The following is a 20659-nucleotide window of genomic DNA, read 5'->3' as shown; positions in this document are numbered from 1 at the left end:
CAAAACATCTATTGTTACGATATTTTTAATTGTAACTAAATAAAGGTATTGTTACTAAGAAAGGCTATAAATTTTTATAAGTTTCGAACTGATTAGACTAATACATCGTGCCTCAAGAGTTAATAAAAATTGCAAAAGAATTGTGCTTATGATTCAGAAACTTTATATTTTATACACATATATTCTATAGTATATATAAATTAATATATATCATTACAAATAATTTTTCGTCAAAAAGTCTTCCCCAAACAACGCCATGATGTCTCTATGTGGTCAGTCTACCTTGGGAGCCTACCTACGTCTGCCGGCTCGTGGTCAGTCTACCTTGGGGGCCTACCTGTGTCTACCGGCTCGTGGTCAGTCTACCTTGGGGGCCTAACTACGTCTACCGGCTCGTGGTCGCCACTCAATAACCTTGAGGTCCTAATGACTATTGTTATAAGAGTGATGTGCCCGCCACTGCCATTTCCGACGAACCATTCTTCGATCTACGTCGGTGATTTTGGTTCTTTTGCGAATCTCGTCATTTTTGATTCCATCTCGAATCGAAACTTCGAGCATAACCCTTTCCATTGCTCTCTGGGTCACCTTGAGCCTTTTTGTGAGGTCCGTCGTAAGTGACCACATCTCAGATCCGTATGTCATCATATATTATCTATATTCTATATAGGTAGTATATACAACTCATTATATTTATATTATTACAAACCCTTCTGCGTTACGATTACAATATGTTGTTTTTCTTAGTATTCTTCATTCTGATGATAGACGCCCACTGCAAGACATAGGCCTTTCCCGAAGACAGCCATGACGACTGGTCTAGCACAGATCACCTTTAGCAACTTTCGGCGAGGAACCATCTAATGGGCAACCTACCCATGCTGCGTTTTTTCGTACATTGTTATCTATATCTCGGCTATAACGGCTATCGGTTGCAAGAGTGGTGTGCCACGCCCACTCCCACTTTAACACGTTCACTGCGGCTTGAGGTCGATTCAGCCTCATGGTAGACTTTGCACTGGTGCGGCGCGTAAAACTCGTGTTTTCTCTCAAGTGCGGCGGCTGTTTACACTCAACCGTATGAGGTATGACAAAGACAAATATAACTTTCTTTATGTCTGCGAAGAATTGACTCAATATTGTAAAAAAATATTGATGAACATGAGGCAGAAAAGGCCTCAACCGCACTACTAGGAAGTTCAACTTGAGGCTGATTCGACCTCAGCCGCACCAGCTGAAAGTTCTTCAAATAGGGCCAGCAGTGAACGTATTAAGCGAACGATTTCCCAAGATATGTCCGTGACCTTAGTTTTTTGTATTGTTCTTTGATAGAAAGTTTCTAGTTCTTAAGACACAGGTTGGGCCTAGTTTTGATACTACAAATATTATCATAATATAATATACTATCAATATTTTTATAACGTATAAGTACAGCTAAAGAATTTGCTTTCAATAATATTGCTATACAATAATATTAAGGTTGTCAAAAAGTTCGCTGTTTTATTGTTCAAACTCAACGTTGTTTGCATGTTTTGGTTCAACGGCTACTTTTTAAAATTTTATGTTGTATATTTCTGTTAAAACAAAGTTTAATAATAATAATGTACGTAAAATATGTGCTAACATTTCTTTGCATATAATATTTATATTCAATATCAAGTGCGCCGTGATTTATAGGTCGTATCTTATTTACATAGGAAACGACGTACTATATCAATGTAATCCACGATCTACGCACCCTCCACTAGTCGAGACATTTATGGTAACAAATTGCCTAAGCAACTTAAACTTATACATAGTTAACAAACATGAAGGTTGACTATCGCTTGATTTTCAAGTGTGCTATCGATTTGGTTTAGCAACGACTTCGTTAAAATTTTACGTTTTAAAATTTGATCTTTGACCCAAGTGAAATTTGAAGATTTCGTGGTAAATTTTTACCTTTAGGCGTTTAAAATAATTTGTTACGGACTCTAATATGATAGCACAAGGAAAACTAATATTTTTCTGAATCACTCGCTTTGCCCGTGCTAAATAATGTAACACTGCACCCCTAATGATACAAAAAGATTGTATTAAAAAGCGGGTTTACGCCGACAAAGGAGGCCTCTAAAAGAAGGTTTTAAATTGCTGAGGGGTGTGCAATGCGAGCAATTAAATTAAGGCGATAACGACGTAGTAGACCAAATGAAAGGGCCAAGTCAGCCACCGTGACCGCCATGTTTGAACGCCATCGCGCCTTCCCGCGCTTTTTACGGACGCGTTCACTGAAAACTGTTATTGACTTAATGGTCGCTGCCACTTTTTGATGATTTTTAATCGTAAGTAATTTTCTGTAATTAAATTTAATTAATTTTTCAGTTATATTTACATTCGGATGAATTCAAGTTTTTTTTTTAAATTTAAGGGAACTAAATAATTATTTTAATATATAAACGAACTCAAAATAATTATACATGTTCGATGGTTCGTGACTAACGAAGAACTACATAATTATTTACTAAAACAAGCGTAAAAGCGAGGAAGAAGGCGCCAGATATGCAATATTATTTACAACGGTTTTATATCTCTGTACCCTTGAAGCTGAATTATGTGATAGATATATTCTTGCACTAGAACTGACGAACAATACTCACGTACGATGCGAAATTGGAATAGGATAGTGGTGGTTTGCAGTAGATCTGTATTTGATATACAGGATGATTGGCTATATATAAAAGTTTTAATTGGCGAATGTGTAGATCATTTGCTGTCAATTAATGTATTTTACACCCTATATTTACTTAGATATCTTAAAAATTCATTCGGATTAATGCATATTAAATTTATTTTAACTGTTAGAAGTTATTGGATTATCTCATTCTAATACAAAAAAAATATTTCAGTGCCATCAATATAATTGGAAATAGGTGCAAAAACTTTACAGTTTTTTTCTGACAAATAACCTATACATCATTTTAAAGCTTTTACACTTGTAACCAACCATTCTGTATAATTAAGAAAGTCAAATAAGTGAATGAAGGTACCGAGGGAACGGAAGGCATAGCCTCTTCGGGTAGAAGTAAGACATTCTCACGTTTCTAATCAAATAATCGATTGTTAAATTTAGGAGCGGCGTTATTGGATGAAGATTGCCCCAGGGAATATCGCTGTCCTCTCTCCTTTGTAGCCTCGCCGAGATAGCTTACTACCGAAAGCTCGGCTTAACTCATAATCGAACAATCTATTGATGCGTTTTGGGCTTTATTACGAACTTATGGCTCACTACTAATTGATTTTAATTCATATAAGATATTCAATTATATTTACCGACTTTTAGATACCTTACCATTGGCATATTTGTAATATTTATATTGTTATTTTTTTCTTCTTTCAAAAAAAAAAAGACAGTTTTATTAGTACGGCCTGTGATAAAACATAGAGCGTTATTACTGTGATACCTATGTTTTAACAAATAAATGATTCATTATTTGTAAATAAAGTAATAAATTAGCGACAATAATAAAAGTTTGAAACGACATTTTTTAATTTACGTGGCAACGTTAATAACGCAATATAATGGCAATTAAATGACAGCTGTCAGAATTGACGTTTCTTGCGACGTCATTTGTCAATTGAGGACTCCTTGTTTTTTTTAAATTGATCTCATTGATTCGAGGCACAGGGCATAGATAGCGCTTAGCTTTAACCTCGTTAACATAGCTTAAGTGTTCCCTCCGTTCGGCTCTGGCACATTCTATTATATAACTGAGATTGACTGAACAATGTCTTTGTTAAATAGTTTTAAGCATGTATTCGCATTAAAGATTAGTGTTTTATCTTATATTAGGCACGCCCTTTGAACAATAAAATCAGAAAGACGTGTTTACATGCATGTATGTAGTTTTAGTATAGACTTCACTTAGGTAAGATGCTTCTAATTTACTATGATCAAATTGATCATTGTTTTCCTAAAGCGAACAGACTATAGGTCAGGATTTGTCTTGATCCTTGTTTTAAACAAGTATCTAGTGTCCGAAGGAATAATTTCGCGATATTAAGTAAAGACCTGAGGAACGATTTTACTTAAAAAATTCTAATAAATATTGCGTTTTTTTTAGAAAATTTACAACAGTTAAATGTCGATAACTCCAACGACCACTATAAATAATATACATAAAAGAGATATAGTTATACAAGCAATAAAATGACATTTTTTATCATCATTATCATGTCGACCGATATACGTGCGCTATAAGGTATAGTATACGGTGGTATACTGTACGGATGTGAGGCCTGGACCATAAAGGAAGACCTTCGTAAGCGTATAGAGGCTTTCGAAATGTGGACATATAGACGCATGCTGTCCATAAGCTGGACTTAGAAGGTGACCAACGTCGAAGTTCTGAAACGAATCGGCCATATACGCGCACTAATGCTCACAGTAAAACGAAGGAAAATCGCTTACTTGCGACACGTTCTTCGACACCAACGATACAATTTCCTTAAACTTATCATGATGGGAAAGGTCGCTGGTAAAAGGAAGGTTGGTAGGAGAAAGAAGTCGTGGCTTCGTAACATTAGAGAGTGGAACGGAATCGCCAGCGCTGCTGAGCTATTACGCAGAACCAAAAATAAGGAAGAGAGCAGGAAGCTGATAGCCAACCTCCACTAGTTGGAGAGGCACTTCAAGAAGAGAGACAAGGTATAGGCCACCGCGAAAGATCACCAAGATGACCTTATGTGCTGCCCCATATTCTGCGACTTCCCATGACATTTACTATGTTGTCGGTCCATCTAGTGGAGCCTTAACCACACGAATCTACCGGCAAGTGGTTACCACTAGAGAAAATTACGGTTCCAGCTGCCTTTGGTTGCACGAGCGACATGCGCCGCCAACTGTCATTTTAGACGAGCAATTCTTCAAGCTACGTGACCTTGGTTCAGCTATGGTTCTCATTTACTGTTCCGATCTTGAGTGAAGCTCCTTTGCTCTCAGATTGACTTTAAGTCTTCTTATAAATGCATATAATTACTATGCATCAATATTAATTACCAGATATATTTTAAAATCCAAAACTAAGCAAAGGCGTTCTAAACCCGCGAGAGTCAATCTGCTTCGGGCGTTCCGGGAGACAGCAAACATCGCATTGGAGTTAGTTTTCACACACAAACTCGAAGTGTGTGCGCGACCGTGCTTCGCCCCTTTGATGCCCTTGTGTAAATACACGACGGTGGCAAAGCTTCCGGTTTTTCCCCGGATAGTCATAAAAAAACTTATTTTTGTTGGCAAACATGCTCCGAGGTTTTCTGAAATTCAGAAACAGCCTAGAGAAAGGTATTGGTGTTAAAACTAACTAAATAAATAAATAATCGAATAGATATCTTCGGGTCTCATTGGCAAACATTCGATTAGGGTGCTATGGAGAGGGCTATGTTTGAGATTTCTCTACGTTTTTAAATCAGGAATGGAGATATCTGTAGAAAAACGAAATTAACCGGTATAGCTAAGCGGATTGGCAGGTTTAAGTGGAAGTTAGCAGACCGCAAAGGATGTAAAACACAGCCGCTGGAGCCTGATGGTTTTCTGGAGGTCCACCCACAAGGTGAATAGACCTTGTTAAAGCCCTTATAAGACGCTAGACGTAGGCTGCTTCAAACCGGTCTTATTGGATATCTATTGTGGAGGTCTATGTCTAGAAGTTGACATCCTATATCTGTAATTATAAAGACAATGATGTATATTATAGTTGATTTACTAAGCAATGTAAAGTTTGTGAGAAAATGCTCTGTTGGCTACTGGCTATTTCGGCCATCAACTCTTTTTTATACAGGTATTCTCTACCAGAACAACCCAGACAACTGAGATGTGTGAATGCTATGATAGAAAAATAATAAAGACACGTAACATGTAACATCCATTGCTGAATATATGCTTTTACCGTAGAATTTTCATAACACCAGTTGGAAGCGGCTTGTATCAATGCGTTTTCCGACTACCTTAACAAGGTAATTTGTCGAACTTGTAGAAGGAGGTTCTACCCTGCACTGGTCAGTTTGTGGTTTCCTCTCCAGAAATTTAAGGCTCCAGCGGTCATCTGTTCTAGTCGATATTTGGCCTGAACACTGCCAATTCAACTTGCTAATCCAGTAGGCTATAGTTACTTCAGTTTGATTTACTGATATATGAAGAAAATGTATTATCTGTAGTCGCTTTTTCTCTACTGGCAATAAATGCGAAATAAAAACCGTATTAAGAAGGAGTTCGATGAACGTACAATAAAATCGCAGGAAGTCGAAAATTATAGCGACCCTACCTGGCAATATCAGCTAAATTCAAACACGTCATTTCTCGAATACGAAAACGATATTTTCATCTTTAAATTAAACGCACGAAGGGTAATAATGCTGTAAATGTGCTTGTTTTCTGCACGCGTTTCATGTTACCTCGCAACCCTTCTTGTAATTGTTATTCTGGAAAGAGGTTTTGTAATTATTTTTACAACGCCGTCGCAAAGTGTTACCATGTTACGTCAAGTTTTATTTATTTTGTTTAACTTGACATGAACTAAAAACTTATCACATTTTCTAGTACGTTCCTCTTACAATATTTGTTAATTGTTTTAAGAATGAATAAAATTTCTGTATGTGAAAGTTATAGTTTATTTTGTAAATTAAACCGTAAGTTAAAATTAAATATTAAATAAAAATCAACGACGTATTATTATGACCTTCAATATATTATCTGTAATGTTCGAGATGTTTCTTAAGTGAATAGGCATTTTGTTAAAGTCCAAAGTTCACCGCGGAATGCTTCAAGATATATATAACTCTTTTTAAACTGTAATTTGGTTGGCAAACGATTCATAATGACGAAATCTTCATAAAAGTTTGGCTTTGATAACGACGATGGACAAACAATTATTACATAGGTTGAATGGTTTTAGATGTATAAGTTTTAAATAAAAAAGATGTACCTTATACATCTAATTAAAAATGTCTCGGTTGAAAAATCATTAGTAATGTAATAAATAATACAGTTACAAAAATCGTTATCAAAATTCGTATTCTTTATTGAAATGAAGGCCTAATGCAAAGTCGACTTTCCGCGATCTTAACCATATCCTCGGTCCACTTGTGGGGGAACTTCCCACGATCGCTCGTGGTCGCCACTCGAGCGATGTGCCTTGCCCACTGCTACTTCAGTCGAACAATTCTCTGAACTACTCCGGTGACCTTGGTTCTTATGTTATTAATATGTTTGTAATTCCAAAAACAAATATAAATAATGTGGTATAATGGTACGCAGAGGACGCTGCTGCCTAACTTCGGGTAACTTTTTTTAATGGAATCAGGCGTTACCTTGCAGAAGTCCATCCTAAGTAAGAAAAGGACCAATATTTAGCCACTTCCGCACATGCATTGGTAGTCATGCAACAAAGTGCACCGCCCGCCAGCCCGCTGATAAATGCGCATGCGGCAAACAATGCGAATTACAACTGCCACCGTCAAATCACTCAACACGTGTTTCACTCCACCACGGGGCATCTTCAGGAGTTATGTTACACCAATTAGTGCCAACTCTGGACTCTTTGTTTGGCACTTTGTTGCACGACTACCACTGCATGTGCGGAAGTGGCTAAATATTGGTCCTTTTCTTACTTCGGGTAACTTGTTTATGAGCAGTGGTAATCCTATATAATTACACATAAAGTATGAATTATAAAAGATTATATCCTACAAATCGAACTCGCGACATGCGATCGCAAATGATTTACTAGAATAGATTTATTATATGTTTCCGCAGAAAACTGATTGTTTTTATAAAAAGTTACAATGAAAACATAAAATTAAATTATCTTTTAAATTGTGAAATTTTCTTAAGGATATTGAATTGTAGAAATTATATCTATACGACAGGTTCGTTCGTACAAAGGAAAACAGATCCCTTCATGAATATCATTTCTCGGTTGAAGGCCCAAACAAATCGAGTTTGAATAGAATATCAGGGAGTGAGATTTCGTTTCTTTAATAATTTCGTTATGTTGAATATTCTATTTGATTTATCAAATTTATATTATTGATATATAACGAATGGACATTATTATTTCTATTTATAAATGATTTAATGCGAAGGTCTATGCAGCCAAATATTAGTATCTTTCGTAAAACAAGCCACTGTTTTGTTCATTAAATTTATAATTTATTTTTATGATTTTACGTTTACTATTATTATATAAAGGTTTTGATTTTCATAAATTAATGTTCAAATATTTTAGTAGACACTTGAGCAGTGTTTCGAAATGTAAGGCCCACACCCCACAGAGTGGCAATTTGACTGTTAAGGGTGGAAATTCGAATATGGACTCGACACGAGTTCAACTCTTTCGCTTTAATGTAAACATGATATATGTTATCTAGGGGGACATAATAATTTTAAAGATAAAGATAAAATTATTTTAACACTGGAACTTTTTATAGAACGTGGATTGTCAACGTATTATTTATTTATTTACACTTTATTGTACACCATAGATAATGAATGAAACAATTTATGTAAAGGTACAAAAGGCGGTCTTATTGCTCGAGGCGGTAATAACTCCTATTTTATTTATTTATTACTAATTTATTTATTTTTTGAAATTATTTTATTGTTGACACTACTTTGCTTCGCAGGATGTTATAGTCGTGGAAAACAAGCAGAAAGAAAATCCACAACAACACATCTTTTAATAAAGTTGAACTATACAGATTTAAACATATACATTTTATATTTAAGGTAAGGCATGGTACAAAAAGCTCAGAAAATACTGCGTTAGAGCTTATACAAATAAAATCATACAAGTTAAAGAAATTCGTGGTTATTGGGATGCAGTCTTTACAATAAACTGTATCGAATGACTGATGCAATTGGCTTTTGGATAAATGTCCTTCGCTTCAAGAGGGCTGGGCCGAACTGAAGATTAATCGAGCGCAAATAGATGCGGTATTTCTCTCAGCACGACATTTACAGCATACGTTATTCGAACATCATGTATTCATACAACAGCAAGCGATATACAGTATTTTCTGCAGCATGAACCTTAGAAGAATCCTTATTTATACACGTGTTATTCTAACAAAAGCATGCTACAATTAATAAAGAGCTAGCTTAGCAATTAAAAAAGAGCAAGCTTTTTTAATTATGGCTTTTAAATATGTAAGGAAACTAGGTTTTGTAATAATTATTATTTGTATTGTGATGCGCTTATTAGGTGTCGGTAATTCAGTTGCTGTTTAACTATGACACTAGATGACGCTGTGTCATGATGGCGTCCATTGCGGTCGCCAGTCGGTAAAGCAGTTGGTATTTGAGATATTAAAGTAATAATTTAAAATATTGTAGAATAAACTTTTAAAAGGAATCGACAATTTAAATAATAACTTTAAATGTCGTTTTCCTTTTTTTAAGAAAAACGCATTATTGTTTTATTTTGAACCATATATTTATATAATCGAGAGAAATTATCTTGTGCATATAAAGCTAAACACAACAAATTGTGCTATAGCAAAAATCAACCGTTTGTAGTGGAGATAAATGTTGATAAGAAAATTAAATATAAAAATATATGTTCAAATTATCAGCATGGTTATTAGGTTACACGTGGTACATATTTAAAGGGGTCAATGTATAGCTTTTATACCTATTTGCAATTACACGATACAAAGTGTTCACTCTGAAAAATGACACTCTATTGAAATGCAAACAGGCCAATATCTTTTGGTAGTACAAATTCACTAGGGACAGATGTTAAGGTATAAGTAATTATATAATAATAATATTAATCTAAATCACATCTTCAATTTTATTACACCTTGTACTAATCAAATGTATAACATGTGCACGTGAAGCGACAAGATGAACAGGTGATGACCTTGGATGAATACCGCTTGCCCCCGGACTTATCAGAAAAATGCAGAGGAGACCCATATCCAGTTGTGTAAGTCTTATGACTGTTATGATGATTAAATAAATATAAGGAAGGTAATTAAAATGAATTCTATGCGTAGTATGCTAGAGTGTATAATTGCTTACCTATCGCTGGACACTAGTATGAGTTGCGTGTTGGCGTACTTGGCCCTGCGCTTGCGCACCGCTGATAGTGCCGCGCACAGACTCGGAGCGAACGTTCGGCATGGTGGACACTGGATAGAAATTCCTAAATTATAACACATTTAAGCACAATTTATAAAATATATTGCTATATATATTTAAAATTAGCATTGCAATATTTTAACGTCTTTTTTGGTATGGCAAGTGTACGACGTCCACTTACAAGAGAACAGAGGACCTTAACGTCGTTGGAACACTGATTCCAAGTGATCTTATTGGAATTCTGCGGAGGCTTATTTTCAGCAGTGGACGTTGTACTGCTAAAATGATGATAACGACATGGTAATTGACACGTAACTATTCGTATTTTAGTTTACGAATATTATTTTTTTTACCTTATAGTGTTCTTTTCTAGTTAATATGACCATATTCGTGATGGAGTTTATTTTAATGTATGAAATGCTTACCCAATGTGCAGCGAAGTAGAACACCCTCACAGTGTCTGGTGGTAACTCTTCAAACAGCTTAGTACACGTCTCTCCTTGTAGCTGGACCCCACTCAGCACATCTTGAAGAGGAGGTGCAGGCCAAGGGAACCTCTCTCCAGTTGGATCATTCAACAGCGCGTCGCGGACCGCCCGGCCTCGGATGACCAGGGTTGGCACGCCGACTGCAATGCTGTACTTCTGGGTCAGTCGACGCTGCAAGATACGACATGGTTACAGGTGGCAAAATTCTGAATACTATGTACAATATATGTTGTTACAAAGCACGAGTTACAGAACCCTCTAAACAATAAACACGGAACCCTAGGATCAAGAATTGCCGTAAAACGCATGACCTTGAAGTTATTAATGTATTTTTGTGTACGGTTCTCGAAAATTCTAACTAAGTACTATCGCGAACTTACTAGAACCTTCTCCGTAGTATAAATAGGTGTACTCTCCATGTCGACAGATCAGTGTTGTTTGTTGAGTTATAAGGTTAAGATCTACGATCAGTGATACAAAGTTACTATTTGGTAAGTTATTTGAACAGTGATTTATTGAGCGATTTGAAAGCGAAGTTTGGACTAAGCGAAAGTATAAAGTAGGGTGACCACCTGATTTGTGAATAAAGGACTATTTGCGAACCAGTGGAATTTCATTCCGAGTCAGAACCCACAGTATGTAACAATATATTCAATCTTTCTCTATAGACTTTGTAATGTGAGAAGTTATTGTACTGTCGCATTCAAATAAAATTTATAAATAAATGTAACATATTACAGAGGTATTACTCTATATAGAATGATTGAAAGTTGTGTATAAATCATTGAAGCTTATTGCTGACAAATGATCTATACATTCACACTTTTAAGGCTTTTACACCTATACCGAATCAACCTGTATATAATATTTCGGTGATATAGTTAGTAAGATATGTAAATCTAGTTAAAGAACCCACAAGCATAAGACGGTATAAAAAGTTAATGATTGTAACATATTTCAAATTGATTACTATATAAAGGAAGATGTAAAATGGGTTTAAAAACTTTGACCATCAATACTCCACACATTGAAACTTTTGTACCTATGATCAATCACCCTGTATATTATTTAGTACATATGTCAACTCAAACTAAGTAACACTTTAAAGAATATATAGCTCATTTTAGATTGTGCTCTTTTATTGCCTGTGCCATGTTATTAATTCATTATTATTTAGCAGCAAATGTTGGATTACATTTTTAATTGAAAATTTGTGATTAGCTATAGGCAGACTAATAACTAACTACCCGTAAAATTGTGTTCGGTCTATTTATTTTAAAATATTTAGTACATTTCGAAAATATTCCAGCACCGCTCTTGACATTTTCAGCAGATTGTAGTGGGCTCGATTTCACGGAAATAACTCGAAAAATATAATATTTTAGTGTGAAAATTTTGCAGAGTTTGTTTTCGTTTTAATATAGGCTGAGATGTTTTCAACCCAATAATTTTTTGTAGCGTGAAGCGTAGATCTATTTATAGTTGTATTTTTTATTTATCCTGTAATGATTTATGTCAAAACGTCACAATGATTTTAATTCAGATCTTATTAATTACTAGCTGTATCCAAGACTTCATTCGCGTTGAATTTCACTAAAAAAATATTTAGTTTATTTTTTTTCATCAAGAGTATTTCTAAAATAAAGTAGTAAGTAGTCTAAGTTACTACTTATTAAGTCCTAATACCTGCCAGTATAATTCCCGTCAAAATCGATCCTGCCATTTTAAAGATTCCGGAACAAACGGATAGACTGACAAAAATTAAAAAAAATGTAAATTTGGTATATTTACCGTATTTAGGGGTACCGGAGAGTAATGTCGCTTTTTTATGTGAAATTCACATTTTTAACAAGTTTTTATTTCTAATCAACAATATGTTCTCTCTCGTTATCAACAACCTTTTGCTATCGAGTTTACAAATTTAATGCCGGAACGGTAAAAATCAATCGGTTTTTTTGTACAATATGTCGACAGAAACGACACTAACTTCCGGTCTTGTAATATATTCATATAAGTGTAATAAAAAGCGGTTATTTTAATATTACAAATAGATATCCCAATTTTATTGGTAAGTCTACTTATAATTCACAGCAAAATTATAAATTTAACTAATTTTAGCCTTTTTTTAGAAAAGGAGAACTGATAAATGTGATTCTGTTTCGGACCAGTTAGAAAAGTAGTTCACAAGTGAAGTTATTTCTATAGGATATGCGAGAAACATTATAAAATATAAAAATTGAGAATAATTATAGTGTGACATGTATTTTAGAATAGTTGCTTTAGCTAATAGTGGCTGACGCCCACTGTAAGGCATAGGTCTATTTATTTATTTATTTATTTACTTTATAGGAAATAGACAGTACAAAAGGCAGTAAGAAAGTACATACTTAGAAGCATAGAAATATAAAATTAATTACAGATGTTACCTTATAACTATCTCACTGAGAACACATAATGATTTATGGTCAAACAATGAAAAAACAAATAAAAATAAAAACATTACTAGACAGGGATCAAAGACTACGGTTTATACATCTTTATGTTTGTTTATATATTTATATTATATTTATATTATGGTTTAAATTGTATGTACTCAGTAATTTGGAACGAAATTGTTTTTTAAAAGATAAGCACGAGAATATATCAATATCGCTAACATATGAATTGTGGAGGTTACACATTCTGTATAAGGGTGCACGTTTACCGATATTTGTCCTAGCCGTTGATAAAAAAAAGAGAGATCTAGAACGCGTTCTTGCTGCAGGAATTCGAAAGTTTACCTCGGACAACGTTAGTTCAGATCGATCGTCGCGATCTTTACCAAAGATCGCGACGATCGCTGTTGCACTGGTAGCATTTAACGACTTCTTACAACGTTAAATATATCGTTGGTCTACCTAGTGGGAGGCATATCCAAACCGCTTCTACCACCTCATGGTCGTCAGTCAAGAACCTTGCGGTCCCATTGGCCGCTGGTTGCACGTGTGATCCTCGGTCACCACAACTTCATACCGGACCTTCTGATGATCACCACATTCCTGATTCGAATTTATTATTGTTTATTAAGCCAAAATTTTAATAACTTCGCTCTGCTCCGATATTGCTTTTTATGTGGTAATCTGCCGCTTTGGATTTTGTAATCTCGACGTCACACTTGATCGTTACGATCCATTCTACTGCGGGGACTTCCCGTTTATTACGGTAGACGCGACCCCGTCCATAAAATTGAAACGATTTTTGAATGGAAATTGCGAATGACGTCATAATATTCGATATTGGACGGTAAGAGTTTTAGATGCCATAAATTTAGAAAGACCGGCGAAAACGCCGTGGTATATAATATTTTGCAGTTGTGGACATATAGCTAACCCATAGATATATAAATATAAAGTCTGTTATAAAATATAAACTGTAATATTTAATGTAAAAAACTAGGAATGTAGATGAAGGAAGGAGATGCAAGAAAGAAAATCTGCAAGCGAAGAATGATAGATCATTTGAAGCGTAAAAGTAAACGTGAAGGACGAAAGAGAATGTGGAATAAAAATTTAAACTCATTTTACCCGAATTTGTAACGTCCTTGCCGATACAAGACAGGGAGAATGAGAGGTCCCAAATGGTCATAAAAAAGCGCTAGATTTACAATAAGACCAATTTCAAAGCAGCCTACATCTAGTGTCTTTATCCGATAAGTGTTGTTTGATCTATTTTCCACGCTATATGGTCTGACTTCCGTCACTTTATCTTGCCAATCTAGGCTATGACTGAGCTATTCCTGATTTAATCTCGTAGAGAAATATTAAGCAAAGCATGCTCTATGGCTCTTTGAGTGATTCCAGCTTGTTTTACTTACTTATGTCAAAAATAATACTTAATAAACTAAGTGTGCTGAGTGTGTGTGAGTTTAACTTTAATATTAATCATTTAAAGTGTAAACCAGCGTAATTTAGTAGTGATGAAATGAAGACATAAAGGCAACCACAAACTGGAGAGCTATCTAAACATGTTCGTTCAACGTCTAACAGTTCGTTTGTTGATAATTAGCGCGCTATAAATAGCTGCGCAGCCGGAAGTCGGCGGACGACCCGGTGCTATTTTCGTTTTGTTTCATTTACTCCTCCAGCGTATTCAATGAAACATATTCATTTATAGCGTTATTTTTAATTAAAAAAAGCATCTACGTTGGCACATTTATCGTTGTTAAGAAATACGTTTTATTTCGAATGATAAATACTTTGGAGTGATATTTATGTGCTCATTATCATTAAATATTAAAATAATAAATCCAGTAATTATGACCAGCTGTTCTGCTGAAGGTCTACGGTCTAATGTGAGTTACTTGTGCCTTATTGGCAAGTTCAGACGCTCAACGAATCATGGAGAATTACAGACTGGTGATTTTCCAGGATAATGTCAGGAATGAGGAGATCCGTAAATCAAAGAAAGTAACTGATATAGCCCAGCGGATTGGCAACTTGAACTCGCAATAGGCAGGCCATATAGCACGCAGAACAGATGGCTGCTAGAGTCTTAACATTCTGGACTAGAGACCACGTACGACACCAACAAGATGGACAGATGATCTCATTAATATCTTCGGAAGTCACCCGATTCAGGCCGCTTCCAACTGTTCTTGTTGGAAAATATATGTAGAATGACTATGTCATGATGATTGTGTCATATCGTTTCATAATTACTGCTTGATATTCATCACCAGATGGATTAGCCATTAGCTCATCATTTTTCTATATAAAAATATAGAAAAATGTTGAGCTAATGGCTAATCCATCAGAACTATTCGTCGTGAATCCCGGGTTAAGCTTCTTGTGGCGAATATCCTCTTAAGGTAGTGTTTTTTACCCAGGTTAGAATGGAAACCTTGGAGAACACTGAAAAGGCAAGGTGTCCTCGGTGTTCACTTGCCTCAACACTAAGCACGTCACCACATATTTGTTTTCACCCCTGTCAGTCACTTAGCAAGTGACGCTTGTATACTCCGATATCTTGTCTCTATGTCATGGGTCTTATTGAGAAAAGAAATTTTGCTTTACATAAAAGACTAAATAAACTCTATTGTAATGATTGTAATTTATCTTACAACAATTTTAAAAAAGAAATTCAAACTAAACTTGTAAAAATAAAGGAGATTTAACTTAAAAATATAGGTTTAGATTTTAAGATATTTATTTTAGAATATTTACTTTAACTATTGCATTAAAGAATTTTGAAAAAAAGTTAAAAAAAATGGAATTGTCGGCTTTTACTAGATCAAGATACGTTGGTAAACATAGTAAATTTATTGTATGTTGTGGGATGCAATTTTACAAGAACTTAATTTAATATTGGTAATTCTTGATGAAGGTTTTAAAATTGAAATTGAAGAGGAAAATGTAAATTATGAAGTTATAAATAGCGTAATTAGAGCTGACTAAGAAAAACAAGAAAAGAGTGAATAGGTTGTTGCTAGGTGCTTTTATGAAGTAATCACTTGATATCACGATTCCAAGCGCTAATTTATAATAAAAAAAAACACGTGATAGAAAATAATCATTGAAAATGTAGGTAGTTGAACAAAAGCCGCAACGCCGGCTCTGAATGGGTGTAGAGTTGCGTATTTGGAACAGCAGTTGCAGCCCATTCCAGCTCGTTCGGCTGCGAGTAATGGCGGCCGAGCACAATACCGCACCAAGCAATCAGCTAAAAGCCCGCGCCCCCGGGGGCGAAGCGCTACGACCTGCTTAAGTCACGCGAACTCCTGCTACGAGGTACCCGCGAACTATCAACTTTGATAATGAGATTACTTTTTCATACTTTAATTATTATTTTTTAACTTAGATTTACTTCAATTGGAAATAATTATACAAATAACATAGAATTCAGGAAGAATTATAAATAGAATCTTGATAATAACACTGTCATAAAAATAATTTATTTATTTATTCAACTTGTAATATGTTATATCCAACACAAAACAATGGAAGGTGCTTAGAAGTGAGATCGAATTCGAAATGATTAAATGCGCAAAAGGATTAAGGTATTGACGTAGCTTGGAGAATTGCTTTTCAGAAATAGTATATGGTGGGGCACGCCCGCGCAGCCTGCGGTCGTCAGGGCAGAAAGGTTCTCCAGTGGCGCGGTGTGAGTATGTCCCCACTAAGTGGACTGAACGTAATCAATGTCGCGGGAAGACGCTGGGCAGCGCAAAAGACGGGCGGTGCACTTAATTGCACGACTACTGCTGCATAGCAGAAGTAGCTATATATTAGTCCCTTTCTTACTTATATACATTATCATCGGACCGGGCTGCAGAGTTCTTAGATCGCTATGAGCTAATGCGTTCTAATGTTATGAAAATCATTGTAAGAAAATTAACTTTACTTATATTGAAGATTATTTTCGTACATCTATGTGATTTCATTTCAAGCAAGACATATTAGTCATCGATTAATAATCGACTATTAAGAATTTTGTGGTTTGCAACTGTTCATGTGTGCATCAGGTGAATTATAAGAATGGTAAAAATGTTATATAGTGCTACCGAAACCGCTGTACCGCGCTATAGGAAAGCGCGGGGTAGTGGGGGCCGAGGTAAGGAAAGCGAGCGTTGATGGCGGATTGATTAAACGCGGGGGCCATTCCTCCTTCCTCTGTCTGGCCGCACCTAAGGCGCGGTATAGCTGCTTCGGCAGTACTATGGAAATTAGTGAAAATTATTTATAATGAATCAACGTTAAATAGTTAATGTCATGTGTTATCTCCGCGGTTAACGGACGTGCTAGTATCCGATAAGAACAGGAATAAATGTTTTAATGCACTTTATTATTTTTATTTTTTTTACAATATTTATTAAAGGTTGCCAATAAAATAAATAATAATATCTGTGAACATAAAATATATAAAAAATACTAGATTAAGAGAAATTTGAATAAAAGCAACCACAACATATGTCAAGTTTTATTGAATACATAATAAAAATAGGATCAGCGATCTTTTTAATTTTGTACCCAAATCTAGATAAAACATGTTATAAGTAAGTAACTATACCTTATTAACTTGGTTATCATTACTTATTCTTGTTTAATCACTTATATATATATATATATCTATGATAATATATCGTACGTTTACAATAATTATAATAAATTAAAAAAATAAGGGACGCCGATAGTGTATTTGCAAGACACCATGAAAAACTGTCTGTACCAAAGTTTCGACTGCAAAAAATCCTTAATTCATTTGTACTAAACGGAAATCGGTTTTTTAATAAAATTACGCAAAACGTTATTGGACTACCACTAACAAAATTCAATTCGCATATTAAAAGTTATTTGGAAAAGGCTTATTATTCTATACGCTAATATTTTAATGACAAGAATCCTTTGCAGTGATGTCGCTTGATTATTTTGTTTTAGTTTAGGCTATATCTAATAAAGTGTAGTTGTATAAATCTATGTTAAGAAAAGGACCAATATTTAGCACTTCCGCACATGCAGTGGTAGTCGTGCAATAAAATGCACCACCCGCCAACCCGCCGATAAATGCGTATGCGGCAAACAATGCGAATCACACAACCGCTACCGCCAAATCACTCAACACGTGTTCACGTGTTCACCCCATATGGCATAACTCCTGAAGATGCCCCGTGGAGGGGTGAAACAAGTGGCTAAATATTGGTCCTTTTCTTACTTAGGATAGACTTCCGCGAGGTAACGCCTGATTCCATTAAATATTTAAATCTATGTTGTTGACTATTACTATGTTGTTATGGATTTTCTTATTGCTCCTTCTCCACAATTGTAACACACACACACACACATCTTACGAAGTGCAGTCATAAATAAAATGTTAATTGTAATTGTAAAAAGAAAGGTACGAAGGCCAATGTCTGTGAAGTGTACATTAAAAAAGCTTTTTAGTAGTCATTTTCAACATTCTGTAAATGATATGCAAAGAAATTTCAATTTTTAAAATATATATTTATTTTTTTCAGAATGTAATATCAAAAATTGTCATGACGGCGCCGTTAAAATCCGAGCCGTCGAACTGTCACATATATGCCGTGCAAACTATCTACTTTATTGTGTTACTCCCTTGAATGTTATAAAAAAGCAAGTAAATTTTGCGGAACCCTTGTGTGATTTTCACGGAATCCTAGGGTTCCGTGAACACTGTTTTAAAATCGCTGACTTATAGCATTCCAATCATATCTGTCAAAATATACAGGTATCTTTAAACGCCACCTATCGACAGAAATAATCATTTTAAAAAGATAAATTTAATTTAAGTTAACAATATGTTTTTTCAAGTAGACATTTACATGCACTTTTAAATCGTCGATTATTTTTACATTATAAGTATAATAGTAAGCGAATACCGGACCGGCATGTTGATCTGCTAAGAAAAGCCGGCGAGAAACTCAACAGTTGCTTTTTACAAATAAAATATAACTTTTATTGTGTACATCATAACATTAACCATGTAAATTAGACAACTAACTAAGTTTCACACATTTAAATCAACAAAAAATTAAATACTATTAATGTTTTTTTAATAAAACACTTTTAATTTTAGATTTGAATTTAAGAAAAACATGCCTTGAGATATCTTGTGGAACTTATCATATATGCCTACAATACCTATGAAAGATTTATTAACTTTAGAACCGTCTGCATCAAGAAATGAAAGCCTTCAAATGATATCTTATACTTGTATATTTTTGAAAGGAATAAAGGTTTTTCATCGTTTTAAGTCTTTTCAATATCTACGTGGAAATCTTTTCATAAAGTGCACCAAGACACGAAGAAGCCCCCTAAACCTCCCCCCGATGGGGCCTGATAAAAGCCGATCGAGATAAAACTGCGAAACTCCGATAACATAATGAAGTCGACGCTCCCAAAGTTGGCTTTGTATGTTACATTAAAGGTTGGAAATTTTAAAACTAATTTTGTACAGTTTGCCTTTGAAATACTTTTCAGACGAATTTACAGTAGTTTGAAACTTTTTCGATAATAAAAACTTTGTTGAAATTATATGTTGTGAATGATCAGGTTGTTTAGTCGGTAGTATATTTCAAAATTAAATTTCAATATGATATACGTACGTGTTTTAAACTTGCTCACAATATAAATACGCTTTTTTCTTCTATTTAAACATTTGGATCTATTCATTTAGCAACAAAAAATAATGACAAATTCAATATACTATACGTTACTCTGTATATATAATATTCTTTATTGTACACGCTAGAAAAGGTTTTATAAAAATAAAGAAAAAAGTACAGTGGGCGGTCTTATCACACGAGGCAATCTCTTACAGACAACCATATTACGGAAACAGTAGAAGTATAAATAACGTATGATTAACGTGTACAAAACATACATATGTATGTAGTGTATATACTACAATTAATACGGTATAATACATATTATTATACATTTTATAAATATATAACAATAAATAAAAACATCAAACTGATTTAGATCACGCCTAAAGAATAAAGAGACAGAAAGTAAAAGAAATGAATTAAGGGGTAAATAATCGAAGGTCTGTATTTAGTATAATAGTGACAACTAAAGATATATAGTTCCATTTATATCTATACCTAGGTATATATCTAATTTTAACTGTCCTTTATGTATGGTGCGTAGTCGTGGTCGTCGTGTCAGCTCATAAATGCCCACTGTAGGGCATAGGCCTGCCCCCTAAAGATATCTATGGAGGATATAACATAATTGTCACGCTTGGTGAACGGGCTAGCGATTCCCTATATGGTATTATAGTACGCAGGGTATGCTGCTGTCAATCTTATTGAAACTTGTTTGTGAGCTATATAATTAATGTACAAAGTGAAAATGATATAATATTTTAAGTAAGAAAGGGATTAATATACTATTAATATACTACTTCCGCTATGCAGCAGTAGTCGTGCAATGAAGTGCATCCTTAGGAGTGATGATCCTCTCCTGAGGATGCCCCGTGGAGGGGTAAAACACGTGTTGACTAGATTAACGGTGGTAGTTGTGTTTCGCATTGTTTGCCGCACGCGCATTTATCAGTG

The 20659-nt window shown here is 34.8% G+C and overlaps 1 protein-coding gene across 1 annotated transcript in view; it reads right to left on the bottom strand.

Annotated features, from left to right (window-relative positions):
* Positions 1-10050: 10050 nt before the first annotated feature.
* Positions 10051-20659, bottom strand: part of LOC137924400 (nucleoredoxin-like) — a 48520-nt gene continuing 37911 nt past the window's right edge. Inside the window, exons 2-3 of the mRNA XM_068767799.1 lie at positions 10540-10773; positions 10051-10164 (exon numbers count right to left, since the gene is read on the bottom strand). Of these exons, the coding sequence (XP_068623900.1) occupies positions 10051-10164; positions 10540-10773 (348 nt within the window). The remainder of the gene's footprint in view (positions 10165-10539; positions 10774-20659) is intronic.

This window comes from Battus philenor, unplaced genomic scaffold (genome assembly GCF_028537555.1).
Source record: "Battus philenor isolate CCGP_79_NKW_IND1 unplaced genomic scaffold, ilBatPhil1.0.hap1 SCAF_23, whole genome shotgun sequence".
Classification (NCBI taxonomy): domain Eukaryota; kingdom Metazoa; phylum Arthropoda; class Insecta; order Lepidoptera; family Papilionidae; genus Battus; species Battus philenor.
The sequence above is the reverse complement of the archived record's forward strand: the minus strand, read 5'-3'. Positions and strand labels throughout refer to the sequence as shown.